The sequence below is a fragment of the Hyla sarda genome, chromosome 6 (genome assembly GCF_029499605.1).
Source record: "Hyla sarda isolate aHylSar1 chromosome 6, aHylSar1.hap1, whole genome shotgun sequence".
Taxonomy (NCBI): Eukaryota; Metazoa; Chordata; class Amphibia; order Anura; family Hylidae; genus Hyla; species Hyla sarda.
In genome coordinates this window covers 169521380-169548173 of record NC_079194.1, presented here as the reverse complement: position 1 = coordinate 169548173, position 26794 = coordinate 169521380, and the positions used below count along the sequence as shown (strand labels likewise).

Below are 26794 nucleotides of genomic sequence, written 5' to 3'. Positions count from 1 at the left end.
AATCTTTGGACCTTTACCCATGTGGAGAATTTAAATATAAACTGGCTTCCTCTGTCAGAGACTATTTCCTTGAGTAACCCACAGATATGAAAGACTTCCCAAGCAAATATAATGGCTAGCTTTTAAGGCAAAGGCAGATTTTTCATGGGGATTACCGTATAACCGTTTGCTCAGGACATGGGAGTGATGGTTCCCCAACACAAGTTTTGGCGCAAACATTTGTCAAAGGGTCGAGTTTCGGTTTTAACTCCCCCCTCCACAGCAACACTTAGCCATTCCAAGCTGTGATCTTGCACAAGCACTCTCAGATCTCCAGCTCGGCCAGCCCAGAGCATCCCTGAGCATGGACTGCTTCCACCCTTAACCCAGAATCAGCTTCAGAAGAGTGACCATATTTCACAAAGTATGAAGCTTTTGGTATGTTAGGAAGCATTAGGATGCTTTTAGGCAGGGCATTACTAGGTCTCCAAAAGTGCTAGAGTACATAACCCCAGCCACACCCCTAACCATGCCCTAACCACACCAATCAGTCACAACCCTAACCATGCCCAATCGCACCCAGCCTCCTCTGTCAGTATTCTCACGAATACCAGTACAATGTGGTTGCATCAGTCTCACTCCTGTCACCCTTAGATCTCACCCTATACACAAAGTGTGATTACTGCACCAACACTTCTTCTACCCTCACACAAGCTGTACATACTCAGATAGCCTGTACATGCTAAATGAAATATGTGCACTGTGTGTGACCAGTTAAGGACGAGGGACAAATAATTCTGCCACACAATGACTACCACTTTATTGTTACTGTATAAAAGCCATTATACAAAAGACCAAAGAGTGCCCATACAGTGGTAGAGAAGAGCTGTACACAGGATCTGCAAAACATATGTGATCAAAGTTACATCCAGTGGCTCATCGCTGATGTATCTTCTGATCACAGTTGTCCGCTTTCCTTTTAATTCTTTGTCTAGCCCAGACTGCTATGTTGACTTCTTCAAGCCAAAACTCCTTCAGCATCTGCAGAACAAACATCTTAGACTCTTTTCCAGTGCACTTCCCACCACTACACAATCTCCCCCCTTGGTGTCCTGCTTAAATTGGGTAGGTTAGTAGGTCTCCTATTAAAGGGGTTCTCCGGTGCTTACACATCTTTTCCCCTATCCAAAGTATAGGGGATAAGATGCCTGATCGTGGGAGTCCCGCCGCTGGGGACCCCCGGGATCATGCACGCGGCACCCCGTTTGAAATCAGTCCCCGTAGCGAACACGCTCTGGGGACTGATTACAAACGGGGTGCCGCGTGCATGATCCCGGGGGTCCCCAGTGGCGGGACTCCCGCAATCAGGCATCTTATCCCCTATTCTTTGGATAGGGGAAAAGAGGTGTAAGCACCGGAGAACCCCTTTAAGCAGGTATGTCCCCCACAGTAGACCACTAGTTCCCCCATTAGTGTAGATATGTTCCACAGTAGTTAATCCCATTATTAGATACCCCCAAAAACTAAATACATTTGTAGTTGGGTAGGTAGTTACCTAGCTAGGTAAGTAGACAGGTATCTAGGAATGTAACCAGCTAAGTAGGTAGCCAGCTAGGTGAGTAAATAGTTAGGAAGCCAGCTACAGTCAGGTTGAAGAGAAAACATAAACACATACTTCCCTCCTGTCCATACAGCAATATGCCTTGTAGAACAGCTGGGCCACATCCTTCTTTCTCCGCAGTGTGTGGGGAAAGAGGTCACAGCATCATGTCATTGTAAATCTTAGGTTCCACACTTCCTGCAACTTACACTGACAAGCAGCTTTCACCTGTATGCACATGTGCGCATAGAGCTGAAATTGGAGCTCGCTCGCCTGGGGATACAGGCAAAGTGTCTTGGAGAACCCATTAGCGAGTAAGCATGAGATAAACCTGTGGCTATGCGTACCAGACGTGGGGCATCAGCCCCCATGACCCCCAACCCCTTACCCCCTCAGCGATGCTCCTGCTTTAACATGTATGAAAAGAGGAGAAAACACACAGCTCTTTAGGCTCCTGAATGTTGGGTGGAGCATGGTTGAGATTTTGACACCCAGTACAACGCAGGCCAGTGAACTGTCTCTGTTCAACCTATATCTCCAGTTTTTCCACCCATCACAGGCTTATAATATTGGAACGTACAGTTTTCTTTCTATTTTATTTAAGTTCTTTTTTACTTCAGCAGCTCTTCTCTACTTTACCTGAGGGCTAGATATGAGCAGGTTTCCCTCTGGGCTACTTAAGAATCCTTCACCTACCAGGCCTGTCAGTCAGATCATATATTGGGGATAGTCTACAAAGTCTCTTGTCCCATACCTCAGCTGTATTATTCTAAGATTTTAATGACCTTCATAAATGAATGATGCTCTCTTTAAATGCAAGTGCTACTGAAAATACATGATGGTAGGTTTGGGACCTGCTGACGTGGAATATAGATTGCACTAATGGGGCCTAATGCTAGCATTGGAGTTGGTTTTAATAAAACTGGTATCCAGACAAGGTGACAGGCTTAGATCTTGGGGGTTTTCATAAGCAATAATCTTGTTAACGTCCATGCATGCGCCTCTTCTTTCAATGTCGAGCGCAGTTATTAGATGTGGATCTTGTGCAATAATTAACACCTTGTAATCAGATTGAGGAGTGATGTTTTTACTTGGCTGCAGAAAGCTACACTGTCAAGATCCTCTTTATATAAATGTAGGTGTACAGTAATTTACTAGTGTATGTATTCAGGTATGAGATACAGTAGCTACAGAGTAATAAAATATACCTAGAAGAATTTGGGTCCTAAGCTTAGAGATTTAGAAGTCAAATACATTATGTTAAATGAACAACAGTGTTATAATAATGGACATGCATTCCATTCTCTGTACAGAGAAAGAGGAGTAGAAAAAATACAAGAAATCTGGAGAGCATATTAAATATAGACTGCCTTGATCACATATCTTTGGTTTATTTCCGACCTATAAAATAAGCCATGGATATAATTGCCCCATAAAAAAAAAAGTATATAACTACTATTATACTGCCAACTATAAACAAGAATATAACTACTGTAATACTGTTCCCTATGTACAAGAATATAACAACTATAATACTAACAGTGACCAGAATATCATTACTATAGTAATGCCAACAGTGAATCCAGAGGGATAAAGACAGTGGACAAATGGTGACAAACTATGTTAACGACAACTCTATGTATAAAGTGCTTTAGCATATATAATCATGACTTGAACGGTTTTCTTGCTCTGTGCACTGTCCTGCTCATTCTTTTCTACATGTAGCTTTAATATATGTATATATTAACACCAAATCACAAGGCAACCAGCATGCTCCCATTTGAGTTTGAGAAAAGACTAGAATTGAGGTCTTTTCTCCCTTCTCTCTTTTTTTTTAGCCTTCACTTGCCTCCAAGAGTAACAATGGATAAACTATCTAGCCATTATTTCACCCCAGAGTTGATGCATGTAAGGCTCCTTTCACACTGCCGTTGTCACACAGCAGTGCAGCGCATGTCAGAAGATCAGGGGAGAACAGAAGGAGAAAAATTACTGCAAGCGCTGTCTTTTTCTCCTGCCACTCTAGCTAAAAAAACAATGGTGCCCAACGGACCCCATTGACTATAATGGGATCCATCGTGACCCGTTGTTGCCCGTTGTGCCCCATCCAGATAACTGCCGTTAAAGGCAAAAAAATAGAGATGGCCGTTCTCGATGGGTCGCAACGGGTGTGAAAGTAGCCTAAGCTTGTCTAAAGACTCTCACCTCAAATGACTAATCCTAGTGTGCATCTTACCATTTTATTTGTATTGTGCTTTGCTACGGTCCTGTGTCTATTTCCCTTCAGTTAAAAAGATTTGTAAACAGATTTGTACATTACTTCTATTAAAAAAATATTAATCCTTCCAGTACTTATTAGCTGCTGAATACTACAGAGGACATGGTTTTCTTTTTGGAACACAGAGCTCTCTGCTGACATCATGACCACAGTGCTATCTGCTGACATCTCTGTCCATTTTAGGAACTGTCCAGAGCAGCATATGTTTGCTATGGGGATTTTCTACTACTCTGGACAGTTCTTAAAATGGACAGAGATGTCAGCAGAGAGCAATGTGGTCATGATGTCAGCAGAGAGCTCTGTGTTCCAAACAGAAAACCTTTTCTCTGTAGTATTCAGCAGCTAATAAGTACTGGAAGGATGAATATTTTTTTTTTAAAGTAATTTACAAATCTGTTTAACTTTCTGGCACCAGTTGAATTAAAAAAAAAAAAGTTTTCCACGGGAGTACCCCTTTAATATGTACAATATATGGTGATTTTTTTTGCCTTTGGTCTGTTGTAGTCTTGTTTTTTATCAACAACACCTCATAGCGACCAGTAAGATGCTATAAAAGAGCACCCAGCACATGGTAACCTAGCTTTTTTCCCTCCAGTATGTGTTGGAGTATATTAGTAACCTTCATCTGCTATCAAGGTATATCCTTACCTAATCAAAAGAGCAGATTGCATTTACTCTCAGAATACCCATGGCTTGAATTCTGCTGATCCAGATGCCGAGCTGTGAATGTGATCGTTCCCGCTGCGTTCTCTGGTGTTGGCACAGCATATAATAATAATTTAACATGTCCATGAATATAATTGACCTTCAGATGTTTTATTAGAGAATTATAACTCACAGACAGGGACAAGAGCTCTGCAAAGTAAACACCCATCATGTTTTGTGTACAGCATTAAATAAGATTTATTTAAATGCTGCACGTGGTATAATGTATTTGACTCCGCTTTTTCTACGTGTTAGACTCATTTTTCTTCCTTAAGCCACAGAATAGTTGGTGTACAAGTGCACCAAAAAACTGCTGGAAAAAATGGTAATGGCTGTGAATCATTTTTATTGAGTACTGTAACTTGTTACCATGCCCTTACTGCCAGGCAGTGGCCTATCTAGGGTATGGCAACTATGGCACAAGTTGCAGCAGCTGACACTTGTGGTCCCTTCCTAGTACATATTAGGGTTGCAGCCACTTATATTCACTTTCAGACCCCTGCAGTTCTCATCTTCCAGTTTAAAAGTAGTGCTGTGTGTAGAAGTGCTTCCGCATGTAGGCACGTCTCCTAACACGCTCCTGGTGCTTGGCTGGCATAGCCAACAGCAGAGCTGAGCAGTCTGCAGAAGAGGTGCTCATATAGTTTCATCTGCAGGAAGCTCTAGTCTGTTACAGGGGCGGATCCCAAGTCTAGTCTGGGGAGGGGCACTATTAGAGTATTTTGTGTTGGCGGACAGAAAATAAGGTGTTGCTTAACCCCTTTAAGGACGCAGGGTTTTTCAGTTTTTGCATTTTCATTTTTTCCTCCTTACCTTTTAAAAATCATAACCCTTTCAATTTTTCAGCCAAAAATCCATATTATGGCTTATTTTTTGCGTCATCAATTCTACTTTGCAGTGACATTAGTCATTTTACCCAAAAATCCACGGCGAAATGGGAAAAAAAATCATTGTGCAACAAAATCGAAGAAAAAACGCCATTTTGTAACTTTTGGGGGCTTCCGTTTCTACGCAGTGCATATTTCGGTAAAAAAGACACCTTATTATTCTGTAGTTCCATACGGTTAAAATGATACCCTACTTATATAGGTTTGATTTTGTCGTACTTCTGGAAAAAATCATAACTACTTGCAGGAAAATGTATATGTTTAAAAATGTCATCTTCTGACCCCTATAACTTTTTTATTTTTCCACGTACAGGGCGGTATGAGGACTCATTTTTTGTGCCGTGATCTGAAGTTTTACTCGGTACCATTTTTTGTTTTGATCTGACTTTTTGATCACTTATTATTCATTTTTTAATGGTATAAAAAGTGACCAAAAATACGCCATTGACCGTGCAGTTTAATTAATGATATATTTTTATAGATCAGACCTTTACGCACGCGGCGATACCACATATGTTTATTTTTATTTACATTTTTTTAATGGGAAAAGGGGGGTGATTCAAACTTTTATTAGGGAAGGGGTTAAATGACCTTTATTAACACTTTTTTTTTTTTACTTTTTTTTTTTGCAGTGTTATAGCTCCCATAGAGACCTATAACACTGCACACACTGATCTCCTATGCTGATTACTGGCATGTATTAACACGCCTGTGATCAGTGTTATCGGCGCTTGACTGCTCCTGCCTGGATCTCGGGCACGGAGCAGTCATTCGCCGATCGGACACCGAGGAGGCAGGTAAGGTCCCTCCCGGTGTCCTGTAAGCTGTTGGGGACGCCGCGATTTCACCGCGGTGGTCCCGAACAGCCCGACTGAGCGGCCAGGATACTTTCACTTTCGCTTCAGACGCGGCGGTCAGCTTTGATCACCGCGTCTGAAGGGTTAATACAGGACATCACCGCGATCAGTGTTGTCCTGTATTAGCCGCGGGTCCCGGCTGTCTTTCGTCGTTAAGGGGTCAAGGTACTTACAATATTAAATGTATCATACAGTCCTAACCTTGCTTAAGACTCATAGGCCATGTTCACACATCAGAATTTCCAATGCGGAATTCGGCACAGGCATTCCCGTAGCAGAGTCCCGTTGAATTCAACAGGATTCTGCTGCGCTGTGCAAATGGCAGAATATCCATGCCAGATGTTTCCAGCACGGAAATTCCTTTTTCTGTATCCGCAGAAAGAATGAACACGCTCATTCTTTCTGCAGACACCGCACGAATGCTTAGCCATCTAGGAGACGGCTGTCCGCACAGAGATTTTCCCTGCGGACAGATAGGATATGTTTAAACAGATATATCAATATTAGGGTCGGTTCACACCAAGATTTTACTATACGGTTTCGGCATACGGTTTAAAAAAAACAAAACGTATGAAACCGTCCAGAAAACTGTGCCCATAGACTTCCCATTCAAAACCGTATGCACCATAATGTATACGGTTGTCTCCGTTTTTCAAACCATACGTTTTTTTACTTTTTTTTTTTTTACTGGACAGAAAACCGTGGCCTACCACGGTTTTTTGTCCGGGTGAAAAACTGTATTAAACTGTATACTTTTTTTTTTTTTTAACATGGGAGTCAATGGGAACCGTACAGAACCGAATGTGCGTACGGTTCCATCCGGTTTTCACCATACTGTTTTTGACTTTGCACAGGTTTTTTTTCTTGGAATTTCAATCAAACAAGTAAAACTTTATTCATAATGGAGCGAAAAGTTAAAAACGTATATGTTTTTTTCTTAAAAAACAGATGCAACCGGACATCATTTTTCAAACCATATATGGTTTTCAAGCGTATACAGATAAAAATTTGTATACACGTTTTGATACAGTTTAGTCAGGTTCTGAGGAATCCATTTTTTATCAAAAACCTGATACAGGAACTGTAATGCAAAAACGTGGTGTGAACCCAGCCTTACAAAGATCATAAGACATTTTAAGCAGTTTACGTATAATATATTAGAATGTTTACATAAACAGGACTACACATAGGACACATGGTCACACATTTAGTGGGAGATTTATCAAAACCTGTCCAGAGGAAGAGTTGACCAGTTGCCCATAGCAACCAAGGCCTTTTTTTTTTTTTTTTTTTTTTACAAATGAAAGAATCAATCTGATTGGTTGCTATAGGCAACTCAGCAACTTTTACTCTACACAGGTTTTGATAAATCTCCCCCTTAGACTGGAAGAAAGGAGATTTTGTCAAAGGAAAGGGTTTTTTACACTAAGAACAATAAGGATGTGGAATCCTCTGCCTGCAGATGCGGTTTTATTAGTCTGTACAGACGTTTAAACAGCAACTGGATAAATATTTGCAAAAACATAACATTAAGGGATATAGGCCCTGATTTTTTTATCATGTTGTGATGCCTGCGCTGTAGCACGTTGTGATGCCTGCGCTGTAGCACGTTGTGATGCCCGCGCTGTAGCACGTTGTGATGCCCGCGCTGTAGCACGTTGTGATGCCCGCGCTGTAGCATGTTGTGATGCCCGCGCTGTAGCATGTTGTGATGCCCGCGCTGTAGCATGTTGTGATGCCCGCGCTGTAGCATGTTGTGATGCCCGCGCTGTAGCATGTTGTGATGCCCGCGCTGTAGCATGTTGTGATGCCCGCGCTGTAGCATGTTGTGATGCCCGCGCTGTAGCATGTTGTGATGCCCGCGCTGTAGCATGTTGTGATGCCCGCGCTGTAGCATGTTGTGATGCCCGCGCTGTAGCATGTTGTGATGCCCGCGCTGTAGCATGTTGTGATGCCCGTGCTGTAGCATGTTGCAGAAAATTATTTCCAGTATAATAATCAAATATACCAATTGCCACAGAATGGGAAAATGCTAAAGTAGTTTTTACCATTTAAAACTACAGCTCCCAGTATGACCTAAGTAGTGGTAAGGTTATGCTGGGAGTTGTTGTTTCACCCATCATTACTGCAGAACTTACAAGTAGGGATCGACCGATATCGGTTTTTAAGGGCCGATACCGATAATCGGTGGAGGTTAGGGCCGATAGCCGATAACTTATACCGATATTCCGGTATAAGTTATCGGCTATTTATCCCCCCTCGACACCGCTGCAGGTCATTGATTTAAAGCGGGCGCTTTAAATCAATGCACTGCAGTGGCTTTTGCGGTGCCATAGGCCGCCGCCACCTGCTTCTCTCCCCCTACCTGTCAGGGTGGTCCGGGCCATCCATCCTTCCTGTAGTGTCCGGCGGCATTCCGGGTGGAGGGTGCACCTTTCCGGGCTGTCCTTCTCCGGGTGTCCTCTTCTCCACTCCGGGCAGGCTCCGGCCTAGTACGCTGCATAGACGCCGCTGCGCAGTGACGCCCGTGCGCAGCGATGCACCTGACGTCACGGTGTAGCGGCGTCTATGCAGCGTACTAGGCCGGAGCCTGACCGGAGTGGAGAAGATGACCCCCGGAGAAGGACAGCCCGGACCGGTGCACCCTCCACCCGGAATGCCGCCGGACACTACAGGAAGGATGGATGGCCCAGACCACCCCATTACGGGTAAGTTTATTTTATTTTTTTTTATGGACTCGGAGGGTGGGGGAGGGGCCCGACCGGTATAGCGGTATGGGCAAAAATCCATACCGGCATACCGCCCAGCACTACGGTGGGGGTACGACGCGGTGGGTCGGGGGGGGCGGTCGCGGTGCGGTGGGGGCGGTGCGGGGGGCAGGCATTATCCGCTTATCGGCAAGGTAATTGCCGATACCGATAATGCCCAAAATCGTGATTATCGGCCGATAATATCGGCCATACCGATAATCGGTCGATCCCTACTTACAAGTGACTCCAGCTCTGATAGGACATAATGAGGAGAATACACAATGATATCAGTGACAACAGGTGACGTCTTCTCTATAGTGAGGAGAATACACAATAATATCAGTGACTACAGGTGATGTCTTCTCTATAGTGAGGAGAATACACAATAATATCAGTGACTACAAGTGACATCTTCTCTATAGTCTTTCCTTATCTAATTCAGATGGTACATACCGCCAGGACTTGTTCCAGCTAAATGTTCACTCAGCAGAACTTTACGCCCAGATGGTTCCTATATCAGCGGATTCTGATCCTCTATATGAAAACAATCATTATTATAATACCGCCAAACACTGTATTGTTTGAAGATAATACTGGCACACAGCCTCTGAATATAATTCTGACACACTGTACCCTCTGAATATAATACAGCCACACACCATACCCTCTTTATATAAAAGCGCCACACACCGTACCCTCTTTATATAAAAGCGCCACACACTGTAACCTCTAAAAATAATACTACTACACATTGAACCTTCTGAATATATTATTACAACACACTGAACCCTCTGAATATAAAACCACCATATACTGTGCGCTCTGAATATAACCTTGCCATGCACCGTCTGAATACAATACCGGTAATGTATTGTGACCCATAAACACCATACTACCCCTAAAATTCCTTATAATATACATTATGGCTGACATGTATAATTTTCTTTAGATAGTTTTTTGTGTCTAAATATGGTGCATAAAAGGCGCAAGCAGGGTTTATTTGCGCCTTTTTTGCACTTGAGTTGCAATCCACTGATTTTGGCAATACACATGATATGGACGGGTTTTATGAACTGCGCCTTTTTGTGAAAAGGCGCAAAAAAGGCACAAAGCCACTGAATAATCTCTAAAACTACACCAGCCCAGACTTAGCTTAGCTTTTTGGTGTATGTGAAGAGTGAAATTTAAGAAAATGTGACCTGCACAAAATTTATTAAATGGTCTGCTACCTTTTAATTAATTTGGTGCTCCTACACATTACAGCACACAAAAAAAAAAGGTGTAGAAAAATGTTTCACTTACACCTACAATGATAAATGCCAGCCTACACCTCTGAAATGCAAAACACTGTGTCCCATTTATATATATATATATATATATATATATATATATATATTTAGTAATAATGCCCCAACTTGTGCCCCCACATATAGTAGTTATAACCCATCCTGTTCCCCCCACATAATAATAATACCCCCTTTCCTGTGACCCCCACATATATTGCCCCATGTCCTGTGCCTCTCACATATAATGCCCCCTGACATGTGCCCCTCACTTATAATTTGCCCTTTTCTGTGCATGAACTGGGGCTGGGGCCTTTACTAGGCCTCCAAGCCTGCCATAGTAGGTCTGCTCATACAGCACAAGCAGTCTTTCACCTCAAATATATCCCACAGAGAGCAGTGGTGAATGATCAATGAGCCCACAAATACCCCTAATAATGTAACCCCCACTAAAACGTAACATTTAAACTTTTAAAAAACAAATTAATGAGTTTGTACAAATGATAGTAAAAACTGATAGTGTGTAAAAAATTTTTTTTGCCTGTACTAGCAGAGTGCAGGTCATAGGATTGATGTTAAAGGGGTATTCCAGGAAAAAACTTTTTTTTATTTTTTTTTTATCAACTGGCTCCAGAAAGTTAAACAGATTTGTAAATTACTTCTATAAAAAATCTTAATCCTTTCAATAATTATCAGCTGCTGAAGTTGCGTTGTTGTTTTCTGTCTGGCAACAGTGCTCTCTGCTGACATCTCTGCTTGTATCGGGAACTGCACAGAATAGAATAGGTTTGCTATGGGGATTTGCTTCTAAACTGGACGGTTCCCGAGACACGTGTCATCAGAGAGCACTTAGACAGAAAAGAACAACTCAACTTCAGCAGCTCATAAGTACTGAAAGATTAAGATTTTTTAATAGAAGTATTTTACAAATCTGTTTAACTTTCTGGAGCCAGTTGATATATAAAAAAAGTTTTTTCCTGTATAACCCCTTTAATATCAGCAAATGCCCTCAAAGGAAACTGATCATCAGTTTCATCTTGCTCTGACTACAGGCAGCTTGAAGGGGGGCAAACTCCCTTTTTCCAGTTGTGTATGAATCGTATTTATAAGAGTATGTAGGAACAAGGCAGTCCTTGACTCCTTGCCCTGCTTGACTTGCACAGACAGTCCTCTCCCTATACGCAAACAGGTAGAGGTGTATCACTCAAGCCAAGCAGAGTGGACATATGCAGCCAGGTACTGTTCTGATTACTTAGAGCCCCCTTTCCAAAAGTTTTTTTATTTTTAACTATGATTCCACTGCAATGCTTAGTATTTTTAATAATGAATTATTCAACATTGTAATTATGGAGCCTTTCCCTGTTTCATGCTGCTTGGCCAAACGTCTATGTGTTCTCTATGGGGAGGAATAAGCTGCTTGGCCCCAGCTTATCCCTCCCAGAATAAAAGGGTCGAGAGACAAAAATCCAACACACCTGACCCTTCTCCCACCCAACCTCATCTTTCGATGGAAAGTTTGGGAGGCTACTATATATGCACCCCTTACAGATAGGTTCAAACGATTTTAGTATAAAGTGTATGGGCACCATTAGTCTTAAATCTTATAGTGGATAGCCTACAAAGGCTTCGATACTAGCACCCGTAGTTATGCCCCTGTATGGTGCTGCTCTGGTCTTGTGTAACATAAGGACTCACCAGGGTCCAGGTATTATCACAATCTCTGCACCACACTATTTAGCTATATTGTTGCATTTTCAGTCAATAGCAGAAGAATTGGTTGAATAAGGTCTAAACAGACGTACTGCTGTTCCTTGGAGCGGCAAGCACTGAAATCCCCTGTTCTAAGCCGGCTAGTTAGTGCGCAGATAAGACAATACCACCTTCTCCTCTGGGATCTTCTCCATGAAATCTGGCCTGCTTTGATTAGCAGCCAAAACATAGGCCCGCCACAGCTATTTATTTTAGCAAAATTAACAGTGAAAAATGAATGTGCGCAGCTCCGAGCCACCTCCGCCATAATGCGCTGTAATCTCCCGCTAATTAGACTCCATGCATATTTACTATCTCTCACAGAAAACTTTTGGCACAATGGATCTAAGCAAAGCTTGTTATCTATGAAAACTAAATAGCACCTCCTTCAGGGAGAGCCTGAAAGCTGCTATACTAGTCCCTGATAAATTAGCATGGTAATAACCTTAAAAGACTGGTTCATAAAGCTCACTACAATACATTAGCTGCATGATAAAGGACTATAGATAACAGATAAAGCTCTGATTGTACATGGAGTCCTGTTGATGTTTCCATTGTACTGTGTGATCTACTGTGTGCCATCGGCATTGCCTATTGTTACTTCCTCCTCTGGAAACTGTTTATTTCATACTGTTTGTATTACTAAAATGACATGGCAGCTTCTGACTGCAGTTCCAGCACCCGGACTAGTGATTTGCATACATAGGGATTGTACGAGATTAAATCATGACTCCATTCCTAACCCTATTAATTTATAGGTCAATACCACACACAACTAATAGACAGGAGGGTTTTGTTTCTGAAAGAAAGCAGTCATATTCTTAATAGCTTACAAGCCTTTTATCCCAAAAATATGGTGTTCTCTCTTTGTGTCAGCTGAGATGTGAAAAGCATTTACATTGCACAAGTAATAGAAACAAATAGCTCTTTTAATCCTTTGTTCTCGTGAGCTGTGATATACACAGGGAAATAATGTGATGTATATACATAGATGTAAGGTCTCTACCGTCCTGTTACATCATGACTTCAGCACATACATTGTTGTAATGCTTACCTGTGTGAGAATGCATATTTCTATTCATTACTGATTTATTTTTCTTACAGTGTGTTCTTAAACTATTGCTACGCACGTGGAGGAATGAGACACACTTCTTACACTTGTATTTGTGGCAGGTATGTACAGATACTGTAAAGGGGGGGGGTTGGGCATATGGGGTGTATCAGTAATAAGTGTTGTGCTTGCTTCTATCCTTTTGAACATTGTGTTCTATGCTTAGTGGTGAATTTGTATGACCTAGTAAAGGATTGAGAGAAGGGCACAGACATTTTATTGTCTTTCACAGGCCCACTAAACATCTGACCTAACAAACTAAAGGCACGCATACATGTTCTGTTATAGTTTAGGAAATGGTCAATTTTAACAAAAATGATCATTTGTCAGGTGAAATTTAATATTGTATAGTATAGTATTTGATACTGTGTATTTCAGTGCTTGAAAAATCTGGGTGTTTATTATTACTTCTATAGACTTTGCTAGTCCAGAAATACGCATGCATCAAATACGCAGCGTATACACTACTTGTGACCCTACCATAAGAGGGAATATAACTTTTATAATACTGCTTCTCATATTGCCTTATATACAAGAATATAACTACTATATTACTGCCCCTATGAACAAGAATATATCTACTATAATACCGCTCCCTATGTTCAGGAATAGAAGTACTATAAGCAGGGGCTTATCGGGCAGCAGTGGGGCTGTCTGGCCACTGGGTCGTTCCCCCTGTGGGCATGGTGTCTCAGAGGCGGTGGTCATAATCCCACTTGCCACGCCAGGGCTACCTATTTAGAGTAGGTCCCTAACCCAACATTGGCGTAGTGCCGGGCGGCGGCCACCACCAAAGCTGTGTTGCTTTGTCCGTGAGGTGGTGCGGCCCAAAGCCAGGGGCTTGGTCAGGCAGCATTGGGGCTGCTTGGCCACTGGGTGGTTCCCCCTCTGGGCATGGTGTCTTGGAGGCAGTGGTCGCCGCCTGGCGATACGCCAGTGTTAGGTTAGGGACCCACTCTGACTAGGTGGCTTTCACGTGGCGAGTGGGCTTGTACTTTTTGATCAAAATGTATACTAACAACCTGTTAGTTTTTTAAAATATGCTGAAAAGCAAGTAGATCAAAATACAAATGGTGTCTGTGTGGCTGTGTTTCTCTATTTGTGTTTTACATGTAAATACTATAAGGGTGCATTCACATCACATTTTTGTAATACAGTTCCCGTATCAGGTTTTTGATGAAAAACGGATTCCTCAAAACCTGACTGAACTGTATCAAAACGTGTGTACAAATTTCCACCTGTATACAGTTAAAAACCGTATACGGTTTGAAAAATGATGTTCGGTTGCATCCGTTTTTTAAGAAAAAAAAGTATACGTTTTTAACTTTTCACCACATTTTGAATAAAGTTTCACTTTTTTGATTGAAATTCTAAGAAAAAAAACTGTGCAAAGTCAAAAACCTTATGGTGAAAACCGGATGGAACCGTACGCACATACCGTTCTGTACTGTTCCCATTGACTCCCATGTTAAAAAAAAAACGTATACGGTTTAATACAGTGTTTCACCCGGACCAAAAACCGTGGTAGACTACGGCTTTGGGTACAGGAAAAAAACTGACAAAACCGTACAGGATGCAAAACTGACACAACCTGAGGCATCTTTTGGCATACGGTTTTCAATGGCGAGTCAATGCATAAGGTTTTCAATACGGTTCCATACGGTTTTCCCATAGAAAACGTATACGGGAACTGTATTGCAAAAACGTGGCGTGAATGCACCCTTATACTACATAATACTGTTCCCAGTGCATAAGAATTGAAATATGATAATGATATTATAATGCTCCTATGTAATATAAATATTAGTTTAATATCCCTATATTATAGCTACTACAATACTTCCTCCAATGTAGAAGAATAAAGCTACTACTGCACTACCCCCTATATACTTACTGTTATACAGCCACTAAATACTAAAAGAGGACTACAATAATATTGCCCGTGTAAAAGTAAAATTACTACAGTAGTACTATCCAATACATGCAAGATTATAACTACTAGAAGTCCGTGAAAAGGTAGGAAAAACCGCACTCACCCACTGTAGATGCGCTTTTGTCAAGCTAGCACACTTAATAACAATAATAAATAATATTGTGTACAGTTACCTGGTGGGATCCCATAAAACAGTGCCACTCTCCCTCCTGTTTTGTTTATAACTACGGTACTATAATATCGCTTGGGTCACCGCTGGCTCTCCGCAGCAAAGTCAATTGGGTCTGCAGTGGGAGTTTCAACAGCAGAGATTCCGCTGCCGAAAATATTTGCTTTGGATAGCCCGCAGAGACTCACTGCGAGTTTAAAAAGAAATACGTATGTGTGAGTGCACCCTAATAATGCTTGTTATGTAGGGAATATAAATACTATAATACTGCCTCTTTTTTTAATAAGAATATTACTTTTATTGTACTATCCCTATATACAGAAATATAACTATTTAAGTGTTTCATATGTACATGAAAATAATGCTTTTATATTAATTAATATAATAACTATAACACTGTTCCATATGTATGGATATAGCTAAATTCTGCTGCCATCTATGGATAAGAATATAACTGTATGATTCTTATCTCCTTGTGTTTGTTTCTGAAAGAGGTTTTCAGTGGCCCCATGCTTAGAGATGAGGAAACCTCTTAGTCTGTGTATAGCTCAGTGTTTCCCAACCAGGGGGCCTCCAGTTGTTGCAAAACTACAACTCCCAGCATGCCCAGACAGCCTTCGGCTGTCTGGGCATGCTGGAAGTTGTAGTTTTGCAACAGCTGGAAGCACCCTGGTTGGGAAGCACTGGTATAGCTCAACCCCTCTTGGTACAGATTCTTCTGCTCACTATTGAGATTTTTACATGGCCTTATATTGCACACCAGAGGGTAATGTCTCTTGAATATCTAGCAGTGCTTAAATGCTGCTTCATAAATCAGCCGTGCCACTCGTTTTGGTTGAGATTCATTTGCGATGTGTGTCTGAGGGTAGTGTGGTAAACACTCGGTGAGTGCACGTAGGACCCTCACCCCGGAGCGAGCACTGAATATGCAGATGGCTCTGTGTACATTGACTGCAAGATTGACGTTGCTGACATTTCCAGAGGATAAACAAATTAGACTTTATTTTAAGAGGTTAAAGTACAAAGCCAATTTGATTTACCAGGGACATCAGTCATTTTTACCTTTGATTTTCTTTAGATTAAAAAACAAGCTTTTCCAGCTCTGAAGTAATAAATCCTGTATTATTAGGGGTTTCTGTCAGAAGGGAAAACCTTAATAGAATCGTGTCAGCGCCAGCCATCTTTTTTTCCTTGCAATCATTTACTCATTCTTTTTATATGCTTCCTTTGTTTCATGTCTTCCAAAAATCATATCAATTTGTGCAGACAGGTGGCATCTTCCATATTCAGCCTCTAACCTAAGAAATCAGATAATTGGTAAGTGACAGATTCATCGCTTGGTTGTGTCACAACTTCACGGCAAGTAGAGCGTTCACCATCTCTGGGGCAAGATGCTTAGCATGTGAAGAAATTCTCCATCCAGCACTGTGGATTAAGTTCAAAACTGACCACAACCAGCTTTATTATTTTCACATGTGACAAAACAGTTTGGCATCACAGTGTCATAGTTAACCCAAGGCCACCTAGCCCCTAACTAAAGATGTATAATGACCTACTACGCTTGGACCACCAAGAGTTTTCTGAAGGGTTAGTTTGAAAAAAAGTAATAATATTATACCCCAACACCATGATAACATTTTACCAATGTATTGTCTGAATAATACCATTATACTGTTAAAAATGAAATCCACTATACACAGATCAATAAGTAGGTCCCCAGTGGTTAGATGACTCCCCCTCCCCCTAAAATCCCCAGGTGGTAGATAATTCCCCCTTCCCGATCTGCTAAAAGCCACCTGTAGGTAGATAATTCCCCTTCCCCCATTAGGTAGATGCACCGGGTAGATAGGTCATCCTGCTATTAGGTAGAAGCCCCAGTAGGTATGTAACCTCCTCTTTAATGTAGCTGGCCCTAGTAGGAAAGGTAGTTTATAGGTCCCCTCCAAAAATAATAAAAAATTCCACTTACTTTCCCTCCGCTGCCACGCTAATGCCGGGCCCTCGCCCACTGCTGCTCTGTGCTTCATGATGTCATCGCACGTGGCCAGCAGCAGAAGCCTATGCTGCAGTACTATAGTGCAGGAGCAGGAAGTCCTGTTTACTGCCAGGCTCTCTGCTCCTGTACAATACCAAGTGATGATGCGTACATTGTACACACATTACTATCTTACAGCCCAATGACATATGCTGAGGCAATACAATTAAACAACAAATTAACCCAGAGGGTTAAATAATCTCTCTATTGCATATGTCACACAAAAATATAAACTTAACCTTTATTAAACCAAATAATATGTGTGAGGAACAAACTGTCGGTTGTCTCCCTGATGAAGCAACAGAGGTGGTGAAACATGTAGGGGTGTGACAGTTTGTGTTTTTAATCAGCAACTCCACCACATCTACAGTTAAATTCTAAATAACAAATATAAGTAGCGTTAAAAAAAGCCCACTCCTGCGGTGCACAGCAAGGAGTGGGTGTCACCTACTTGAACTTCCCAGTATCCCCCCTCCCCCCCCCTTGCGGGATCCAGGACCCATGATTACTACCACACATTTTAGTGGTTAATAGGGATTATTGTATCCTTTTAGCCTTACAGATACCTGAGAGTGAATAACTCAGCCCTAGGACTGAAGTCCACACTACAATTGAAGGCAATTATATAGCCCTTTGGGTGGATCCGGAGAACTGGGTTGTTCCCCATATGACCCACTGGTTTGTTCCATTGACGCCATGATGGTAGTGGAGTTGTGTTTTTAAATACGTTTGTTCCTCACACATATTATTTGGTTTAATAAAGGTTAAGTTTTTATATTTGTGAGACATATGCAATAGAGAGATTTTTTTCATTGTACACACATCACACACTTTAGATTATTAAAAGGCTCAGTAACCATTTTGTTCCTGGGGAAACCAACCCCCTCCGCAACTCACGCCATGCCACTACCTACTATTTAGACATCTCAGAACAAACACAGCATTTGTTCACCTCAATAATCCTTACTTTGATAGGCTCTGGCACAGCCTATCCTTACCCAAACTCATATAGAGCAGCTCTCTCAGCTGACTCTTAAAGGGGTACTCCGGTGGAAAACTTTTTTTTTAAATCAATTGGTGCCAGAAATCAAACAGATTTGTAAATTACTTCTATTAAAAAATCTTAATCCTTCCTGTACTTATAAGCTGCTGAATACTACAGAGGAAATTATTTTCTTTTTGGAACACAGTGCTCTCTGCTGACATCACAAGCACAGTGTTCTCTGCTGACATCTCTGTCCATTTTAGGAACTGTCCAGAGCAGCATATGTTTGCTATGGTAAGGTTTAACCACTTAAGGACCTAGGGCGTATGGATACGCCTTGAAGTCCTGGTACTTAAGGACCCAGGGCGTATCCATACGCCCGTGGGAATTTCGGTCCCTGCCGCGCGCTGGGCGGGGACCGGGCCGGGGTGACTGCTGATATCTATCAGCAGGCACCCCGTGCAAATGCCCAGGGGGGTCATCAGACCCCCCCCACGTCGGCGATCGGCGCAAATCGCAAGTGAATTCACACTTGCGATTTGCGCCGATTCCGGGTCATACGGGTCTATTGTAACCCGGTGACCCGGAATAGAAGGGGGATCGCGGTTGTCCAAGACACCCACGATCCCCCTGTAGGCATAGGAGTGAGGTGGCAGGGTTGCCACCCCTCCTATCCCTGCTATTGGTCTGCTATTGATCGTCAGAGGCGACGACCAATAGCAGACCGGGGGCGGGGGGGTTAACTTTCGTTTTCCCCGTCCTGCCCTCCCACAATAGGCGGGGCAGAACGGGGAACCGAAGAGGACCGGGCGCCGACGTCCACTTACCCGTCCGGAGGCTGCGGCGACGTTGATCGGTGGGCGGCGTCACGTGCGTCTGAAGAGGACGGCTGCCGGGATCCTACGGAAGCCGGTAAGTAGATCTGGAGGGTTACAGTCTGAGACCGTGGTCTCTAACTGTAGCCCTCCAGATGTTGCAAAACTACAACTCCCAGCATGCCCAGACAGCTGTTTGGGCATGCTGGAATATGTAGTTTTGCAACAGCTGGAGGGCTGCAGTTTGAGACCACTATACAGTGGTCTCTAAACTATATCCCTCCAGATGTTGCAAAACTACAACTCCTAGCATGCCCACATAGCTGTTTGTTGTCTGGACATGCTGGGAGTTGTAGTTTTGCAACATCTGGAGGTCCACAGTTTGGAGATCACTGTGCAGTGGTCTAAAAACTGTAGCTCTCCAGATGTTGCAAAACTGCAATTCCCAGCATGCCCAGAAAGCAAACAGCTGTCTCGGCATGCTGGGAGTTGTAGTTGGGTACATCCAGCTATTGCATAACTACATCTCCCAGCATGCCCTTCGGTGATTAGTACATGCTGGGAGTTGTAGTTTTGCAACAGCTGGAGGCACACTGGTTGGAAAATATTGAGTTAGGTAACAGAACCTAACTGAAGGTTTTCCAACCAGTGTGCCTCCAGCTGTTGCAAAACTACAACTCCCAGCATGCACGGTCTGTCAGTACATGCTGGGAGTTGTAGTTTTGAAACAGCTGGAGGTTTGCCCCCCCATGTGAACGTACAGGGTACATTCACATAGGCGGGTTTACAGTAAATTTCCTGCTTCAAGTTTGGGCTGCGTCAAATTTTTTGCCGCAGTGCAAACTCCTAGCGGGAAATTCACCGTAACACGCCAGTGTGAATGTACCCTAAAAACACTACACTACACTACACTAACACCTAATAAAGAGTAAAACACTACATATATACCCCCTTACACTGTCCCCCCCCCCCCCCAATAAACAATTTAAAACGTCTTGTACGGCAGGGTTTCCAAAACGGAGCCTCCAGCTGTTGCAAAACAACAACTCCCAGCATTTCTGGACAGCCACTGACTGTCCAGGCATGCTGGGAGTTTAGCAACAGCTGGAGGCACCCTGTTTGGGAATCACTGGCGTAGAATACCCCTATGCAATCCCTAATTTAGTCCTCAAATGCGCATGGTGCTCTCTTACTTCGGAGCCCTGTCGTATTTCAAGGAAACAGTTTAGGGCCACATAAGGGGTATTTCCGTACTCGGGAGAAATTACACTACAAATTTTGGGGGGCTTTTTTTCCTTTTACCGCTTGTGAAAAGGAAAAGTTGGGGGCTACACCAGCCTGTTAGTGTAAAAATTTTTTTTTTTTTTTTTACACTAACATGCTGGTGTTGCCCCATACTTTTTATTTCCACAAGCGGTAAAAGGAAAAAAAGACCCCCAAAATTTGTAACGCAATTTCTCCTGAGTACAGAAATACCCCAGATGTGGGTGTAAAATGCTCTGCGGGCGCATAACAAGGCTCAGGAGTGAGAGCGCACTATGTACATTTGAGGCCTAAATTGGTGATTTGCACAGGGGTGGCTGATTTTACAGCGGTTCTGACAAACGCAAAAAAAAAATAATACCCACATGTGACCCCATTTTGGAAACTACACCCCTCACCAAACGTGACAAGGGGTATAGTGAGCCTGAACACCCCACAGGTGTTTGACGAATTTTCATTAAAGTTGGATGGGAAAATGAAAAAAATTATATTTTTTCACTAAAATGCTGGTGTTACCCTAAATTTTTCATTTTCACATCGGGAAATAGGAAAAAAGCCCCCCCAAATTTGTAAACCCATCTCTTCTGAGTAAGAACATACCCCATATGTGAATTTAAAGTGCTCTGCGGGCGAACTACAATGCTCAGAAGAGAAGGAGCGCCATTGGGATTTTGTAGAGAAAATTTGTCCGGCATTGAAGGCCACATGTGTTTACAAAGCCCCCATAGTGCCAGAACAATGGACCCCCGACACATGTGATCCCATTTTGGAAACTACACCCCTCACGTAATGTAATAAGGGGTACATTGAGAATTTATGCCCCACAGATGTCTGACAGATTTTTGGAACAGTGGTCCGTAAAAATGAAAAATAAACGTTTTCACTTGCACAGCCCACTGTTCCAAAGTTCTGTGGGGTGTAAATACTCACTGCACCCCTTATTAAATTCTGTGAGGGGTGTAGTTTCCAAAATGGGGTCACATGTGGGGGGTTCCACTGTTCTGGCACCACGGGGGGCTTTGTAAATGCACATGGCCCCTGACTACCATTCCAAACTAATTCTCTTTCCAAAAGCTCAATGGCGCTCCTCCTCTTCTGAGCATTGTAGTTCGCCAGCAGAGCATTTTACGTCCTAACATGGGGTATTTCCATACTCAGAAGAAATGGGGTTACACATTTTGGGGGTCATTTTCTCCTATTACCCCTTGTAAAAATGTAAAATTTTGGGGAAAAACTGCATTTTAGTAAAAAAAAAAAAAATTTTTCATTTACACATCCAAATTTAACGAAAAGTCGTCAAACACCTGTGGGGTGTTAAGGCTCAGCGGACCCCTTGTTACGTTCCTTGAGGGGTGTAGTTTCCAAAATAGTATGCCATGTGGGTATTTTTTGCTGTTCTGGCACCACAGGGGCTTCCTAAATGCGACATGCCCCCAAAAAAACATTTCAGCAAAAGTTGCTTTCAAAAAGCCAAATGTGACTCCTTCTCTTCTGAGCATTGTAGTTTGCCCGCAAAGCATTTTACATCCTAACATGGGGTATTTCCATACTCAGAAGAGATGGGGTTACAAATTTGGGGGGGCATTTTCTCCCATTACCCTTTGTAAAAATGGTAAATTTGGGGGAAAAACTGCACTTTAGTGAAAATTTTTTTTTTTTCATTTACACATCCGACTTTAACGAAAAGTCGTCAAACACCTGTGGGGTGTTAAGGCTCACTGGACCCCTTGTTACGTGCCTTGAGGGGTCTAGTTTCCAAAATGGTATGCCATGTTGGGGTTTTCTGCTGTTCTGGCACCATAGGGGCTTCCTAAATGTGACATGCCCCCCAAAAACCATTTCAGCAAAATTCCCTCTCCAAAATCCTATTGTCGCTCCTTCCCTTCTGAGCCCTCTAGTGCACCCGCCGAACACTTGACATACACATATGAGGTATTTCCTTACTCGAGAGAAATTGGGTTACAAATTTTGGGGGGATTTTTCATCTATTACCCCTTGTAAAAATTCAAAAACTGGGTCTACAAGAACATGCGAGTGTAAAAAATGAAGATTTTGAATTTTCTCCTTCACTTTGCTGCTATTCCTGTGAAACACCTAAAGGGTTAACACACTTACTGAATGTCATTTTGAATACTTTGAGGGGTGCAGTTTTTATAATGTGGTCATTTGTGGGGTATTTCTAATATGAAGGCCCTTCAAATCCACTTCAAAACTGAACTGGTCCCTGCAAAATTCTGATTTTGAAAATTTTGTGAAAAATTGGAAAATTGCTGCTGAACTTTGAAGCCCTCTGATGTCTTCCAAAAGTAAAAACATGTCAATTTTATGATGCAAACATAAAGTAGACATATTGTATATGTGAATCAATGTATAATTTATTTGGAATATCCATTTTCCTTACAAGCAGTGAGCTTCAAAGTAAAAAAAATGCAAAATTTTCAATTTTTTCATCAAATTTTGGAATTTTTCACCAAGAAATGATGCAAGTATCGACAAAATTTTATCACTAACATAAAGTAGAATATGTCATGAAAAAACAATCTCGGAATCAGAATGAAAGGTAAAAGCATCCCAGAGTTATTAATGCTTAAAGTGACAGTGGTCAGATGTTCAAAAAATGGCCGGGTCCTTAAGGTATATTTGGGCTGGGTCCTTAAGGGGTTAAGTAAGGTTTCTTACACAGAGTTTTGTCAACTTAAAAATGAACCTTCATGTGCAGGACTGTTCAAACAATTGGAGCACTAACTAGTTCATAGCGACCATGCTCACCTTATGATGATGTACTAGGAGCACAACATCCCACCACGGAGGTCCTGTCAATGCAGCAGCTGTATAGCCACCATATCAGGTAACTGTATTTTATTGTGAATAAAAGGTTATATAGACAACACATTTTGTTTTGTGTTGTGAAATATACACTTTAACAGGACCTGATAAAGTTTTGGTTTTATAACATGAAACGTGTTGTCTTCATAACCTTTTATTCCCAATTAAATATAGTTACCCATTATAATGGCTTCACAGCTTCTGTTGCAGCCTCCATGCTGAGGCATTGTTGCATTCTATGTGGCATTTTTCATTCAGTTTTTAGAGTCAACGCCAAAAGGAGCCCCAGCAGGAAGATACTTATAAGTTTTTCATTTTTATTCCCTGTTCCTTTTCAAATCTTTTCTGGCTTTATCTCAAAGAACTCAAACCCTCCTAAACCGCCTAACTAGCTCAGCACATGAGTGGAATGGGAGTCCACGCTTCTGTTCCCACATCTCTAACAACCAGACTCTATTATGTGCTTTTTTTTTACTCATCTGGACTCTGGGAGATGCTTTTTTCTTTGTTGCACACAGTCTGGTTGCCTAAAAGGGAATCTGCCATCAGTGTCACCAGCACTTACCTTTTGGTACAGGCTTGTAGTGCATGTGACACTGATGTAAGTGATACTTACCATGGGTCAACCTGTGTTCCTCTGTTATCCTCCTTATTCAGTTGATATATTCAGCAGGCTTGGTGCATGGGTGGTGCTCCAGTAGCACTTTGACATCATGGCTGCTGTTACCTCAAGCCTGCTCGTAGTTAGGTGGAGTGAGAACAACAGCCATTACGTCAGTGTGCTTCTGAAGCACCGCCCCTGCCAATCGGCCAGCACCGCCCCTGCCAAACAGCCTGTAGAAAGTATAATTTTCATCAGTGCAGGTGACACTGATGTTGGATTCCTTATTAAATATAAGACTTTAGAGGCACAAATATAGATTCATTTTTTTCTTGCACCCTATTATCTTTTTGTTGTAGAATACATACATAGAACTGGATTATCCCTAGTGTTTTTTTTCCTTCTAATTAATCAATTGAAATGGTGGTTGCCAAATGTAAAGGTACCAAGTTGGTCTAAATGCCATTTTAAAGAGATCTAGTAACATAGTTAATAAGGTTGAAAAAAGACCAGAGTCCATCAAGTTCAACCTATATCCCTAATGAGTCCCTACTGAGTTGATCCAGGAGAAGGCAAAAAACCCTCATACTAGAGGTAAAAATTCCTTCCCGACTCCAAATATGGCAGTCAAAATAAATCCCTGGATCAACGTTCTGTCCCTATAAATCTAGTATACATAACCAGTGATGTTATTCCTCTCCAAAAATGCATCCAGACCCCTTTTGAATTCTTTTACAGAATTATAGTGTAAAACACTATAGACACAGTTGAGACCCAAACATTGTCCTAATAGTAAGCAAGTGATGATGTATGGACTGTTGATGGTTCCTTATCTACTTTGAGTAGCTTTATGATGTATTAATCAAAGATTACATGTGCATCTAGAGTGCCACACGGCTAAACAGAACATATTTACCACAAATTGCCGTACTTGTTTTTTGCCTGTACATTATTTAAATATAAAGCTATTTTTATTTATTTCATTTCTAACAAATCTCACCTGTGAAAACTGCACAGCCAATTATTGCATTTTAAAACCATAGCAACTCTTGCTTGCTGGTTTTCCATGTGGTGATAGCTAGTATAGCACTGCATGTGAACACAGCCTTAGGATAGATGGTATCTCATGTAAATGATATAGGTGAGGTTGCATATTTGATGATTTTTTGAATATCTACATTATATACATGTGTAGTGGAACAGAGTTTGCATTATAATACATCATAAAGATTTTTTTTTCCAGAATCACAAAATAAACGTTAGTTTGTTTTCTTTCTTTCTTCAGAACAGCTCCACTCTTGTCCATGGGTTGTGTCTAGCATTGCAGCTTACCCTGATTTGGTATGTTACTGAACAAACACAGCCCATGGACAAGCATGGCTCTGGGTAGCATGCAGAGCCCTACAGTACACCCTCTTGTGTATTGATGCCACCAACACTCCACTCTGACACTGCAGAAAGGGCAACATGTGTCTCCCTCCCCCAGACAGTGAATGACATAGGATTTGATGTCCCCCCAGATTTTTCTTTGAGAAATCATCATTTCTTGGCACCAGTGACTAGCTCTTTTACAGATATACATATTTATCCACTAAGCCTAATATATCTAACTGGAGAATAAGTTGGTGCACTATTTATAGCATAATAATAGAGTCTCTGACCCTTTTACTGAACCTTAACCTCCTGTGTGTGCACACGTTGTAATATTCCGCTGTAATTACAGGTGTAAATATATACACTGGGATTGGGAGCGATGCACTGTATAGTTCTGCATTCTTCTCAGGCTCACATACCTCTCTTGTAAAGCAATGACAGCTCCTGTATCTTGTCTCTTTAAAGGTTATGGATGCGGACATGTAACCACTGTGACAGGACGATCTATTTTTCATTTCTCTATTTTTCTCGCTGAAGATTAAAAACAAAGGGGAATGGATTGAATTCTGGGGAGAGCAGAGAGCAGTAAATGCACAGATTTATACCTGTCTGGTAACTAGAATTTTATGGGCTGGAAGGTGTCCTCGCAGCACGCAGGGACTGGGCATCAGGAGAATGTGTGCCTCTTAATATGCGAGTAATAAACATCAGAGGCCTCCACCCAATTTGTGTCTTTCCAGGGCTCATGGTGGCAGCCATCAAAAGAAGCTAATTATTTACTCCTATGTAAATGCATACCAGGAGGGCAGTAAATTATTATTAGTATTATTATTATAATGTGATAGTGATGATGATTATTGTTGTTGTTGTTATTGTTAGTATTGTATTATGATGATGGTTGATTTGTTGTTATAGTTGTTATTATTATTATTATTACATTATCCTTTTGACTTCATTTGGTTTATCTATATATTATGATGAAACAATTCTCACTTTGTCAATAATAGAAACACTGGATCTGTGTATATATTCTAATGAAACAGTGTTCCCAGTGGCCAATAATAGGAAAACAAGCTTGTACTTTTTAATAGTACCACTTCTCCGTTTACTGACCATTTTAGTGCTTTCTTTAATCTTTCCCTTGTGTTTTCTTCTTCTAGTGGTGATAACTCCTCCATTCTCCATTATGGGCATGCTGGAGCCCCCAATGACAAGATCCTTGAGGATGGGGACATGTGGTGAGTTGTGTTTATATTAACAAGTCTGTTTTAGCCAAAAATAAGGGGAAAGCTATTACATAGCTTTTGTTGATATCATTTAAGAAATATGCTTTATGTTGATGTTCTCATACCTAAAAAAGGCTTTGTACAGTAATAATGTGTGTAGGGTATATTCTTCACTTGTCCCATACATGTGATAAGGTCCACACAGCTATATGCCCCTTTGTGTCCCAAATCATACTAAAGGAAACATTCACACAATTATATTTTGCTAACCATTAACTTCAGTGAGTAGCTAAATCTGCTGTGAAATACGCACGTGGGCCATTGCTATTGAAAAAGAGGTAGATGAGTACCTCGAAATGCGTCTAGCC

General features: G+C 41.7%; 1 protein-coding gene across 1 annotated transcript in view; it reads left to right on the top strand.

The window, feature by feature from the left end:
- The window catches only part of PEPD (peptidase D), a 339112-nt gene that overhangs the window by 196778 nt on the left and 115540 nt on the right, over positions 1 to 26794 (top strand). The window contains exons 10-11 of the mRNA XM_056525786.1: positions 13193 to 13261; positions 26361 to 26438. Of these exons, the coding sequence (XP_056381761.1) occupies positions 13193 to 13261; positions 26361 to 26438 (147 nt within the window). The remainder of the gene's footprint in view (positions 1 to 13192; positions 13262 to 26360; positions 26439 to 26794) is intronic.